General features: G+C 48.9%; 1 protein-coding gene across 2 annotated transcripts in view; it reads right to left on the bottom strand.

The window, feature by feature from the left end:
* Positions 1-11,315, bottom strand: part of CDC27 (cell division cycle 27) — a 255,809-nt gene extending 244,494 nt beyond the window's left edge. Inside the window, exon 1 of one of the 2 annotated variants that reach the window (XM_063959474.1) lies at positions 11,034-11,315. In XM_063959474.1, coding sequence (XP_063815544.1) covers positions 11,034-11,154 — 121 coding nt within the window. In that variant the 5' untranslated portion in view covers positions 11,155-11,315. The remainder of the gene's footprint in view (positions 1-11,033) is intronic. The other variant, XM_063959475.1, reaches the window with a different exon arrangement.
* Positions 11,316-12,191: the final 876 nt, after the last annotated feature.

Here is a 12,191-nt window from a genome sequence, read left to right as displayed (position 1 = left end):
TCCCACTTCAAACTAAGGCAATAAATTAACTTACACAAACAAGCATTACATACCAATAAGGCAGCCAATTAAATCTTTACAGAGATAAAAAAAAAAAAAACTCTCTCAATGTACCTAAACTATGCAATCATGGTATTCATTTGAGATAATCAGCAGATGCAGTACAACTTGCTGGTATGTGTAGTTCCACGAATCGTACCTAAACTATGCAATCATGGTATTCATTTGAGATAATCAGCAGATGCAGCAGAACTTGCTGGTATGTGTAGTTCAACATCCTTGAGATGTTCTTACAGCTTATTTGGAGTCCACCTGTGGTAAATTCAGTTGATTGGACATGATTTGGAAAGGCACACACCTGTCTATATAAATAAGGTCCCACACTTGACAGTGCATGTCTGAGCACAAACCAAGCATCAAGTCAAAGGAATTGTCTGTAGAGCTCCGAGACAGGATTGTCTCGAGGCACAAATCTGGGGGAAGGGTACAGAAAAATATCTGCTGCTTTGAAGGTCCCAATGAGCACAGTGGCCTCCATCATCTGTAAATGGAAGAAGTTCGGAACCACCAGGACTCTTCCTAGAGCTGGCTGGCCGTCTAAGCTGAGAAATCGGGGTAGAAGGGCCCTAGTCTGGGAGGTGACCAAGAACCTGATGGTCATTCTGTCAGAGCTACAGCATTCCTCTGTGGAGAGAGAAGCTTCCAGAAGGACAACCATCTCTGCAGCAATCCACCAATCAGGCCTGTATGGTAGAGTGGCCAGACAGAAACCACTCCTTAGTAAAAAGCACATGGCAGCCCACCTGGAGTTTGCCAAAATGCACCTGAAGGACTCTCAAGTCATGAGAAACAAAAAATTCTTTGGTCTGATGAGACAAAGATTGAACTCTTTGGCGTGAATGCCAGGCATCATGTTTGGAGATAACCAGGCACTGCTCATCACCAGGCCAATACCATCCCTACAGTGAAGCATGGTAGTGGCAGCAGGTGGTGGGGATGTTTTTCAGTGGCAGGAACTGGGAGACTAGTCAGGATAGAGGGAAAGATGAATGCAGAAATGTACGGAGACATCCTGGATGAAAACCTGCTTCAGAACGCTTTTGACCTCAGACTGGGGTGACGGTTCATCTTTCAGCAGGACAACGACCCTAAGCACACAGCCAAGAGACCAAAGGAGCGGGTTCAGGACAACTCTGTGAATGTACTTCAGTGGCCCAGCCAGAGCCCAGACTTGAATCCAATTGAACATCTCTGGAGAGATCTGAAAATGGCTGTGCACAGACGCTTCCCATCCAACCTAATGGAGCTTGAGAGGTGCTGCAAAGAGGAATGGGCAAATCTGCCCAAAGATAGGTGTGCCGACCTTGTGAAATCATATTCAAAAAGACTTGAGGCTGTAATTGCTGCCAAAGGTACAACAACAAAGTATTGAGCAAAAGCAGTGAACACTTACGTACATGTGATTTCTCAATTTTTTATAAATTTACAAAAATCACAAAAAAAAAACTTTTTCACGTTGTCATTATGGGATATTGTGTGTAGAATTTTGAGGGAAAAATTGATTTATTCCAGTTTGGAGTAAGGCTGTAACATAACAAAATGTGGAAAAAAGTGAAGCGCTGTCAATACTTTCCGGATGCACTGTATTTCTGCTGAAATTTGGCCTAAAACTACCTCAGATTTTCACAAATCAATCAAATGAGACAAAAATAAATAAATAAGATTTTACTCACCGGTAAATCTATTTCTCGTAGTCCGTAGTGGATGCTGGGAACTCCGTAAGGACCATGGGGAATAGCGGGCTCCGAAGGAGGCTGGGCACTCTAGAAAGATCTTAGACTACCTGGTGTGCACTGGCTCCTCCCACTATGACCCTCCTCCAAGCCTCAGTTAGGACACTGTGCCCGGACGAGCGTACACAATAAGGAAGGATTTTGAATCCCGGGTAAGACTCATACCAGCCACACCAATCACACCGTATAACTCGTGATACTATACCCAGTTAACAGTATGAATATAACTGAGCCTCTCAACAGATGGCTCAACAATAACCCTTTAGTTAGGCAATAATTATATACAAGTATTGCAGACAATCCGCACTTGGGATGGGCGCCCAGCATCCACTACGGACTACGAGAAATAGATTTACCGGTGAGTAAAATCTTATTTTCTCTGACGTCCTAGTGGATGCTGGGAACTCCGTAAGGACCATGGGGATTATACCAAAGCTCCCAAACGGGCGGGAGAGTGCGGGTGACTCTGCAGCACCGAATGAGAGAACTCCAGGTCCTCCTCAGCCAGGGTATCAATTTTGTAGAATTTTGCAAACGTGTTTGCCCCTGACCAAGTAACAGCTCGGCAAAGTTGTAAAGCCGAGACCCCTCGGGCAGCCGCCCAAGATGAGCCCACCTTCCCTGTGGAATGGGCTTTCACCGATTTAAGATGCGGCAGTCCAGCCGCAGAATGCGCCTGCTGAATCGTGTCACAGATCCAGCGAGCGATAGGCTGCTTAGAAGCAGGAGCACCCAGCCTGTTGGGTGCATACAGGATAAATAGCGAGTCAATTTTCCGGACTCTAGCCGTCCTGGAAACATAATTTTTCAAGGCCCTGACTACGTCCAGTAACTTGGAATCCTCCAAGTCCCTAGTAGCCGCAGGCACCACAATAGGTTGGTTCAAGTGAAAACCTGATACCACCTTAGGGAGAAACTGGGGACGAGTCCTCAATTCTGCCCTTTCCATATGGAAAATCAGATAAGGACTTTTATATAACAAAGCCGCCAATTCTGATACACGCCTGGCCGAAGCCAAGGCCAATAACATGACCACTTTCCGCGTGAGATATTTTAGATCCACGGTTTTTAGTGGTTCAAACCAATGTGATTTTAAGAAACTCAACACCACGTTGAGATCCCAAGGTGCCACTGGAGGCACAACCGGGGGCTGAATATGCAGCACTCCTTTCACAATGTCTGAACTTCAGGTACTGAAGCTAAGTCTTTCTGGAAGAAAATCGACAGAGCCGAGATCTGTATCTTAATGGAGCCTAATTTTAGGCCCATAGACACTCCTGTTTGTAGGAAATGCAGAAATCGACCTAGTTGAAATTCCTCTGTTGGGGCCTTTTTTGGCCTCACACCAAGCAACATATTTTCGCCATATGCGGTGATAATGTTTTGCAGTTACATCTTTCCTGGCTTGAATCAGCGTAGGAATGACTTCCTCCGGAATGCCCTTTTCCTTTAGGATCCGGCGTTCAACCGCCATGCAATCAAAACGTAGCCGCGGTAAGTCTTGGAACAGACAAGGCCCCTGCTGCAGCAGGTCCTGTCTGAGCGGCAGAGGCCATGGGTCCTCTGATACATTTTCTTGAAGTTCTGGGTACCAGGCTCTTCTTGGCCAATCCGGAACCACGAGTATCGTTCTTACTCCTCGCCTTCTTATTATTCTCAGTACCTTTGGTATGAGAGGCAGAGGGGGGAACACATAAAACAACTGGTACACCCACGGTGTTACCAGAGCGTCCACAGCTATCGCCTGAAGGTCCCTTGACCTGGCGCAATATCTTTTATAGCTTTTTGTTGAGGCGGGACGCCTTCATGTCCACCTGTGGCCTTTCCCAATGGTGTACAATTCTTTGGAAGACTTCTGGATGAAGTCCCCACACTTCGGGTGGAAGTCGTGTCTGCTGAGAAGATCTGCTTAACAGTTGTCCACTCCGGGAATGAACACTGCTGACAGTGCTAACACATGATTTTCCGCCCATCGGAGAATCCTTGTGGCTTCTGCCATAGCCATCCTGCTTCCTATGCCGCCCTGTTGGTTTACATGGGCGACTGCCGTGATGTTGCCTGATTGGATCAGGACTTTGCCTGACTCAGGGCATTGTAAATGGCCCTCTGTTCCAGAATATTTATGTAGGGAAGTCACCTGACTTGACCAAAGTCCCTGGAAGTTTCTTCCCTGTGTGACTGCCCCCCAGCCTCAAAGGCTGGCATCCATGGTCACTAGGACCTAGTCCTGTATGTCGAACCTGCGGCCCTCTTGAAGATGGGCACTCTGCAGCCACTACAGTAGAGATACCCTGGTCCTTGGAGACAGGGTTATCAGCCTAATGCATCTGAAGATGCGATCCGGACCACTTGTCCAACAGGTCCCCCTGAAAAGTTCTTGCATGGAACCTGCCGAATGGGATTGCTTCGTAGGAAGCTAACATTTTTCCCAGGACTCGCGTGCAATGATGCACCGATAACTGTTTTGGCTTCAGGAGGTCTCTGACTAGAGATGACAGCTCCTTGGCTTTCTCCACCGGGAGAAACACTTATTTCTGGTCTGTGTCCAGAACCATCCCCAGGAACAGTAGACGTGTCGTAGGAACCAGCTGTGACTCTGGACTGTTTAGAATCCAACCGTGCTGTTGTAGCACTTTCCAAAATAGTGCTACCCCGACTAGCAACTGCTCCTTGGACCTCGCCCTTATAAGGAGATTGTCCAAGTACGGGATAATTAAAACTCCCCTTTTTCGAAGGAGTATCATCATTCCGGCCATTACCTTGGTAACACCCTCGGTGCCATGTACAGTCCAAACGGCAGAGTCTGGACTTGGTAATGGTAATCCTGTACCACAAATCTGAGGTACTCCTGACGAGGATAGTAAATATGGACATGCAGGTAAGCATCCTTGATGTCCCGGGATACCATGTAATCCCCCTCGTCCAGGCTTGCAATAACCGCCCTGAGCGATTCCATCTTGAACTTGAATTTTTTTATGCATGTGTTCAAGGATTTTAAATATAAAGAAGGGTTACACCGAACCATGCGGTTTCGGTACCCCAACCGTGTGGAATAGTAACCCCGTCCTTGTTGAAGTAGGGGCACCTTAAGTATTACCTGCTGGGAATACAGCTTATTAATTGCCTCTAGCACAGCCTCCCTGCCTGAGGGAGTTGTCGGCAAGGCATATTTGAGGAAACGGCGGGGGGAAGACATCTCGAATTCCAGCTTGTACCCCTGAAATACTACTTGAATGAAACAGGGATCCACCTGTGAGCGAGCCCACTGATCGCTGAAACTTTTGAGACGGCCCCCACCGTACCTGGCTACACCTGTGGAGCCCCCGCGTCATGCTGTGGACTCAGAGGAAGCGAGAGAAGAATTATGATTCTGGGAACAGGCTGACTGGTGCAGCTTTTTCCCTCTTCCCTTGTCTTTGTACAGAAAGGAAGCGCCTTTGACCCGCTTGCTTTTCTGAAGCCGAAAGGACTGTACCTGATAATACAGTGCTTTCTTAGTCTGTGAGGAAAACTGAGGTAAAAATATTTCTTCCCAGCTGTTGCTGCGGATACGAGGTCCCAGAGACCATCCCCAAATAATTCCTCACCCTTATAAGGCAGAATCTCTATGCGCCTTTTAAGGTCAGCATCACCTGTCCAGTGACAGTTCTCTAATACCCTCCTGACAGAATGGACATTACATTCATTTTGGATGCCAGCCGGCAAAATATCCCTCTGTGCATCCCTCATATATAAGACGACGTCTTTAATATGTTCTCATGTTAGCAAACTAGTATGTTTGACAGGGTCACCGACCACGCTGCAGCAGCACGCTCTGCAGGTTTCAGTCTAGTACCTGAGTGTGTAAATACAGACTTCAGGATAGCCTCCTGCTTTTTATCAACAGGTACCTTCAAAGTGGCCGTTCCTAAAACGGCAGTGCCACCTATTTTGACAACCGTGTGAGCGCCTTATCCACCCTAGGGGATATCTCCCAGCGTAACTTATCCTCTGGCGGGAAAAGGTACGCCATCAGTAACTTTTTAGAAATTACCAGTTTCTTATCAGGGGGAACCCACGCTTCACACACTTCATTCATTCATCTGATGGGGGAACAAAACACTGCCTGCTTTTTCTCCCCAAACATAAAAAACCCCATTTTTAGAGGTTAATGTCAGAAATGTGTAACACATTATTTTTATTGCCGGGATCAAGTCACGGATGTTCCTAGTGGATTGTGTATATGTCTCAACCTTATCGACACTGGAGTCAGACTCCGTGTCGACATCTGTGTCTGCCATCTGAATGAGCGGGCGTTTTTGAGCCCCTGATGGCCTTTGAGACGCCTGGGCAGGCACGGGCTGAGAAGCCGGCTGTCCCACAGCTGTTACGTCATCCACCCTTTTATGTAAGGAGTTGACACTGTCGGTTAATACCTTTTACCTAACCATCCACTCTGGTGTCGGCCCCACAGGGGGCGACATCACATTTATCGGCATCTGCTCCGTCCCTATATAAGCCTCCTCCTCAAACATGTCGACACAGCTGTACCGACACACCGCACACACACAGGGAATGCTCTGACTGAGGACAGGACCCACAAAGCCCTTTGGGGAGACAGAGAGAGAGTATGCCAGCACACACCAGAGCGCTATATAATGAGGGGATTAACACTATAACTGAGTGAATTTTCCCCCATAGCTGCTTGTATATACAATATTGCGCCTAAATTTAGTGCCCCCCCTCTCTTTTTTACCCTTTGAGCCTGAAAACTACAGGGGAGAGCCTGGGGAGCTTTCTTCCAGTTGCACTGTGAAGAGAAAATGGCGCCAGTGTGTCTGAGGGAGATAGCTCCGCCCCTTTTCCGCGGCCTATTCTCACGCTTTTTTCTGGATTCTGGCAGGGGTATTTACCACATATATAGCCTCTGGGGCTATATATTGTGGTATTTTTGCCAGCCAAGGTGTTTTTATTGCTGCTCAGGGCGCCCCCCCCCAAGCGCCCTGCACCCTCAGTGACCGGAGTGTGAAGTGTGTATGAGGAGCAATGGCGCACAGCTGCAGTGCTGTGCGCTACCTTGGTGAAGACTGATGTCTTCTGCCGCCGGTTTTCCAGACCTCTTCTTGCTTCTGGCTCTGTAAGGGGGACGGCGGCGCGGCTCCGGGACCGAACACCAAGGACTGGGCCTGCGGTCGATCCCTCTGGAGCTAATGGTGTCCAGTAGCCTAAGAAGCCCAATCCGGCTGCAAGCAGGCGAGTTCGCTTCTTCTCCCCTTAGTCCCTCGCTGCAGTGAGCCTGTTGCCAGCAGGTCTCACTGAAAATAAAAAACCTAAATCAATACTTTCTTTCTAAGGGCTCAGGAGAGCCCCTAGTGTGCATCCAACCTCGGTCGGGCACAAGATCTAACTGAAGCTTGGAGGAGGGTCATAGTGGGAGGAGCCAGTGCACACCAGGTAGACATAAATCTTTCTAGAGTGCCCAGCCTCCTTCGGAGCCCGCTATTCCCCATGGTCCTTACGGAGTTCCCAGCATCCACTAGGACGTCAGAGAAAAAGCCGTGCTCATTTTTTTTATTTAGGAAAATTATCCAATATCACATACCTGTGAGTGGCAAAAGTATGTGAACCTTTGCTTTCAGTATCTGGTATGACCCCTTTGTGTACCAATAACTGCATGTAAACGTTTCAGGTAATAGTTGATTAGCCCTGAACATTGGCATGGAGACATTTTTACCCCATTCCTCCATACAAAACAGCTTTAACTCTTATGTTGATGGGTTTCCTCCCTTAAACTGCTCACTTCAGGTTCTTCCACAACATTTTGATTGGCATAAGGTCAGGACTTTGACTTCGCCATTGCAAAACTTTACATTTATTCTTCTTTAACCATTCTTTGGTCGAACGACTGGTGTGCTTTGGGTCGTTGTCTTGCTGCATGACCCACGTTCTCTTCAGGTGCAGCTCATGGACAAGATGTCCTGACATTTTCCTTTAGAATATTTTAGTATAATTCAGAATTCATTGTCCCATCAATGATGACAAGTCGTTCTGGGATAGATGCAGCAAAACAGGCCCAAACCATGATAACACCGCCACCATGTTTCACAGATGGAATTAGGTTCTTATGCTGAGTGTAGTGTTCCCCTTTTCCACACAGAACATTTCTCATTTAAACCAAAAAGCTCTATTTTGAACTCATCTATCCCAAAAACAAAAACATTGTCCCAATAGTCTTCTGTTCTTTTTGGAGAGCAGCCGCTTTTCTCCTTGCAAACTTGCCAAGCATACCATTGTTGTTCAGGGTCCTCCTGGTGGTGGACACATGAACATTAACATTAGAGAAAATCAGAAAGGCCTTCAGTTGCTTAGAGGTTACCTTGAGTTATCTATCTATTTTTATGACTTCTGAGGTAGTTTTAGGCCAACTTTCAGCAGAAATATGGAAAATTCTGAAGGGTTCACAAACTTTCAAGCACCACTGTAACTGCTCCCTCTGTGGAACCTGCTTTTTTTCTCCCATCACCAGCCACCCCAGTCTTCCCCACTCTTGCTCCATCACTGTCCCTCCCCCATCCGTGCTCTTTCCATCTGCCCCATTTGTCCGCCAACAGTGCCCCATCTCCCAAACTTTTCTTCCATCACTGACCCACAACGTTTGCCCTACTGTCTCTATCACTGTCCCTGTCTAGTGCACTCTTCCTCCATCACTCCCCATGTTCTTCCTCAGTTATTGTTCCAGGGTACTTCCTTCGTGTCCCCCATTTCCCCACTCTTGCTCCATTTAGTGCCCCAGCTGTTCAACCAGTTTCGATCATTCTTCCTATATCAGTGGCCCACATTTTCCCCATGACAGCCCCAATTACCCTTATTATTCCACTAATTGGTGCCACCATTTTTCTTATTGCTACTGTTTGCACCCTTCTTCCTTCATTACTGCATTTGTTCACCCCATTCTTTCTCCATTACTGTCCCCATTTGCTTTGCCCTGCTCTTCCTCCATTACTAAATATTTGCCCTGCTCACCACAAACACTGGGCTATTGGGGGTCATTCCGAGTTGATCGTAGCCCAGCACAGGGATATCCCACCCCGCATGTCAGTGCCACCCCCCCACACACACACACACACAAAGTGCAAAAGCATCGCGGCGATGCTTTTGCACTTTAGGAGTAGCTACCGGCCAGCGCAGCTTTAGCGTGCTGGCTGGGAGCTACTCGTCGCTCCCCGGCCCGCAGTGGCTGCGTGTGACGTCATGCAGCCGCTGCGGCCCGCCTCCCTGCACAGTACGGCCGGACCGCGCCCACGAAACAGCGGCTAAACGCTGCCGTTCCGCCCCCCCCCCCACCCATCGACTGTCTCTGCCTGTCAATCGGCCGTCTGGCATGCGCCGGCAGCGCAGTTCTGACCCGATCCCTGCGCTGCGATAAACTGCAGCGTGCGATCAGGTCAGAATGACCCCATTATCCCCAGAGTTTTTACTACACTCCCTAAATCACTGGTCCAGTCTGTCTGCTCTATCTCCATCAGTACCCACTTTTTCCACAATCACTGCCCGCTGTATGCAGTGGGTCTGCCACCATCACGGTCTTTCGCCTGCCATGACCCTTCCTCCATCACTGCCCCTTGTATGCCGCGGGTCTTCCTCCATCGCTGTCTCTTGCCTGCCACGGCCCTTCCTCTATAACTGTCCCTGCCACGGCCTTTCCTCCATCACCGTCCCTCGCCTGCCACAGCCCTTCCTCCATCACAGTCCCTCGCCTGCCATGGCCCTTCCTCCATCACTGCCCCTCGCCTGCCATGGTCCTTCCAACATCATTGTCCCTCACCTGCCACAGCCCTTCCAGCATCAATGTCCCTCGCCTGCTACGGCCCTTCCAACATCAATGTCCCTCGCCTGCCACAGTTCTTCCTCCATCATTGTCCCTCGCCTGCCACGGCCCTTCCTCCATCATTGTCCCTCGCCTGCCACGTGCCTTCCTCCATTATTATCTCTCGCCTGCCACGGCCCTTCCTCCATCAATGTCCCTCATCTGCGATGGCACTTATGTCATCACTGTACCTCATCTGCAATGGCTCGTCCTCCATCACTGCAATTCACCCTCTGCCCTGCTTTTCTCAACCACTGCTTCTATCATTGCTCCATGTTCGTCCTCCATTACTGCTCCAGGGAACATCCTCCATTAGTGTATCCTATTTTGCCCACTCTTGCTCAATTCAGTGTCCACAATCATTGCCTCTAGTCCGCTCTTGCTCCACAACTGCCTCAGCCTGCATCATTCTTCCATCATCACTGCCCCAGTGGCAGAGCTTTTCCTCCATCACTGACTAAGTATGACACATTGTTACTTCATTAGTGCCCCATTTCCCCCAATCTTCATCCACTTAGTGCCCCCACTATTCTGTCATCATGGGTTGGGAATGAGTTACCGCCGCTGGGGATCCCGGTGGTCAGCATACCAACCGCGGGATCCAGTCTGCAGAATGCTGGTGGGGGGCAAGCACAACAAGCCCCTTGCGGGCTTGGTGGCGAGACTCTATGGGTGTCATGGATACCCACGAGTGTGAATAGTCCCTGCTAGTCAGCATGCCGACTATCGGGATTTAGAGCAGACGGGATGTAGCCGTCAGTAATGTGGAGACCGCCGGCCACATAACTACATCCCCACCAGAGTACCCCCCATTTTCCCCACTCTTCCTCTATTTAGTGCCACCATTTTTTTTATCTTATTTCTCATTCTGCATCCATTACTGCCCAATTGCCCTACCATTAGTGCCCTTTTTCTGGCACCTTCCCCATTATGCCCTCATTTGCCCTGCTTCACCCCCTTCCTGCCCATCTGACCCATCCTTAGTACGTTTAGAGTATCCTCTTACCCTGCTCTCCCTCCATTTTCACCCATTCCTTCTTTCATTTAAACCCCCCATTTTTCTATAGATTCCGTAATTTTCCACCTTTTATCCGAACTGTATGTAGTGTACTTATCACTCCCCTATAGCCCTGGCCTTCCTCCTGTCACCGGAGCTAGTCATACTGCGCTTCCTCCCCCGTGGCCCAGACCTGTCCTCCTGTTCCCCTCCCCTCTACCCCGGTAATATGTTAATTTTCTGGGACTCTGTCATGCCACCACTGCCTGATAATGCTCATTCCTCGCTGTCCCCTACAGCGGCTCCCGTCATCTGCCTCTCCTCCCCTCTCTCTATGTCCATCTCCAGGCCTCAAGCCTCGCTGTGTAGTAGGCTGGTATGCCGGCTCGCCAGTTACCTGGACGGGTTCTTGCAGCACCGTCATTCTCCGGCCTCCAGCGTCCGCTCTCTCTCCCGCTGTCGGGGCCTCTCTCCCTGTCGGCAGCTCTCAAGACGTCACACGGGCGGCTCCGGCTCATTTAAACTCACAGCGACCGTTACCGGAGAGGCCGCCGGAAAAAGCCGAGGTCTGCCGGATATAACCGAATGCCGGCGAGGATAGCCGACTATCGCCGGAAATACCCGAGTGGTGCCGGAGGTAGCCGGAGGTCGGAGGCAGTGTCCGAAACACACCGAATGATCACGGAAATTGCCGTAGTGATTTTGCTTTGAGTCCGGAAATAGACGAGAGATTCACAGGTGGCAGTGGCAGGGTGAGGGTACATCGCCCTCTAGCGGCGGTAACGAAAGGATACTTTGAAAGAGATGATGCGTTACACGTATCAGATTCATAGGGGTAAATTCAAGTTGAGATGAGTTCCATTTAAGTTGAGATGTTGCCCATAGCAACCAGATTCCATATATTATCTTCTAGAAGGTGCTAGATACATGATAAGTAGTATCTAATTGGTTGCTATGAACAACATCCCATCTTAACTAGAACTCCCATCTTTGTAAATTTACCCCATGCTCTCGATATAATTCAGTGCAAATTGAAGAACCGGGAAGGAGGTCCCGGAGCTATTCGATTCAGTGCGATGTTATGTCAGCGCATGCTGTTCTCACGCCTTTAACATGGTGTTAAGGGGTATATTCATGAAGCAGTGAAAGAGTAGAGAAGTGAGCCAGTGGAGAAGTTGCCCATGGCAACCAGTGTTGAAGTAACATTTATAAAGTGCATTCTGTAATATACATAGCAGCTATTGGTTGCCATAGACAACTTCTCCACTGGCTCACTTCTCCACACTTTTCACTGCTTCGTGAAGTCTGGAGAACTGGCATTCTCCGACTTAAGTGCCTGGCGGGATGCTCTTCCCGCCACCTAATTGCAGAAAACAGCATTGTGCCAACAGTTTTGATGGATTTCTGCTCGCACCCCAAGAGGGGTGCAAGAAGAGATCATCTGGTTGGGCTCCTTCCCGGCGCTATTCAATTTGCGCTGAATTGAATTGAGCCCATAGTGAATCACATTAAATTTCATGTTAATTTTTAGAAAATTACATGAACCACTCAGAAA

This window comes from Pseudophryne corroboree, chromosome 3 (genome assembly GCF_028390025.1).
Source record: "Pseudophryne corroboree isolate aPseCor3 chromosome 3, aPseCor3.hap2, whole genome shotgun sequence".
In the NCBI taxonomy this organism is placed as follows: domain Eukaryota; kingdom Metazoa; phylum Chordata; class Amphibia; order Anura; family Myobatrachidae; genus Pseudophryne; species Pseudophryne corroboree.
This window is presented reverse-complemented; position numbering and strand designations above follow the sequence as displayed.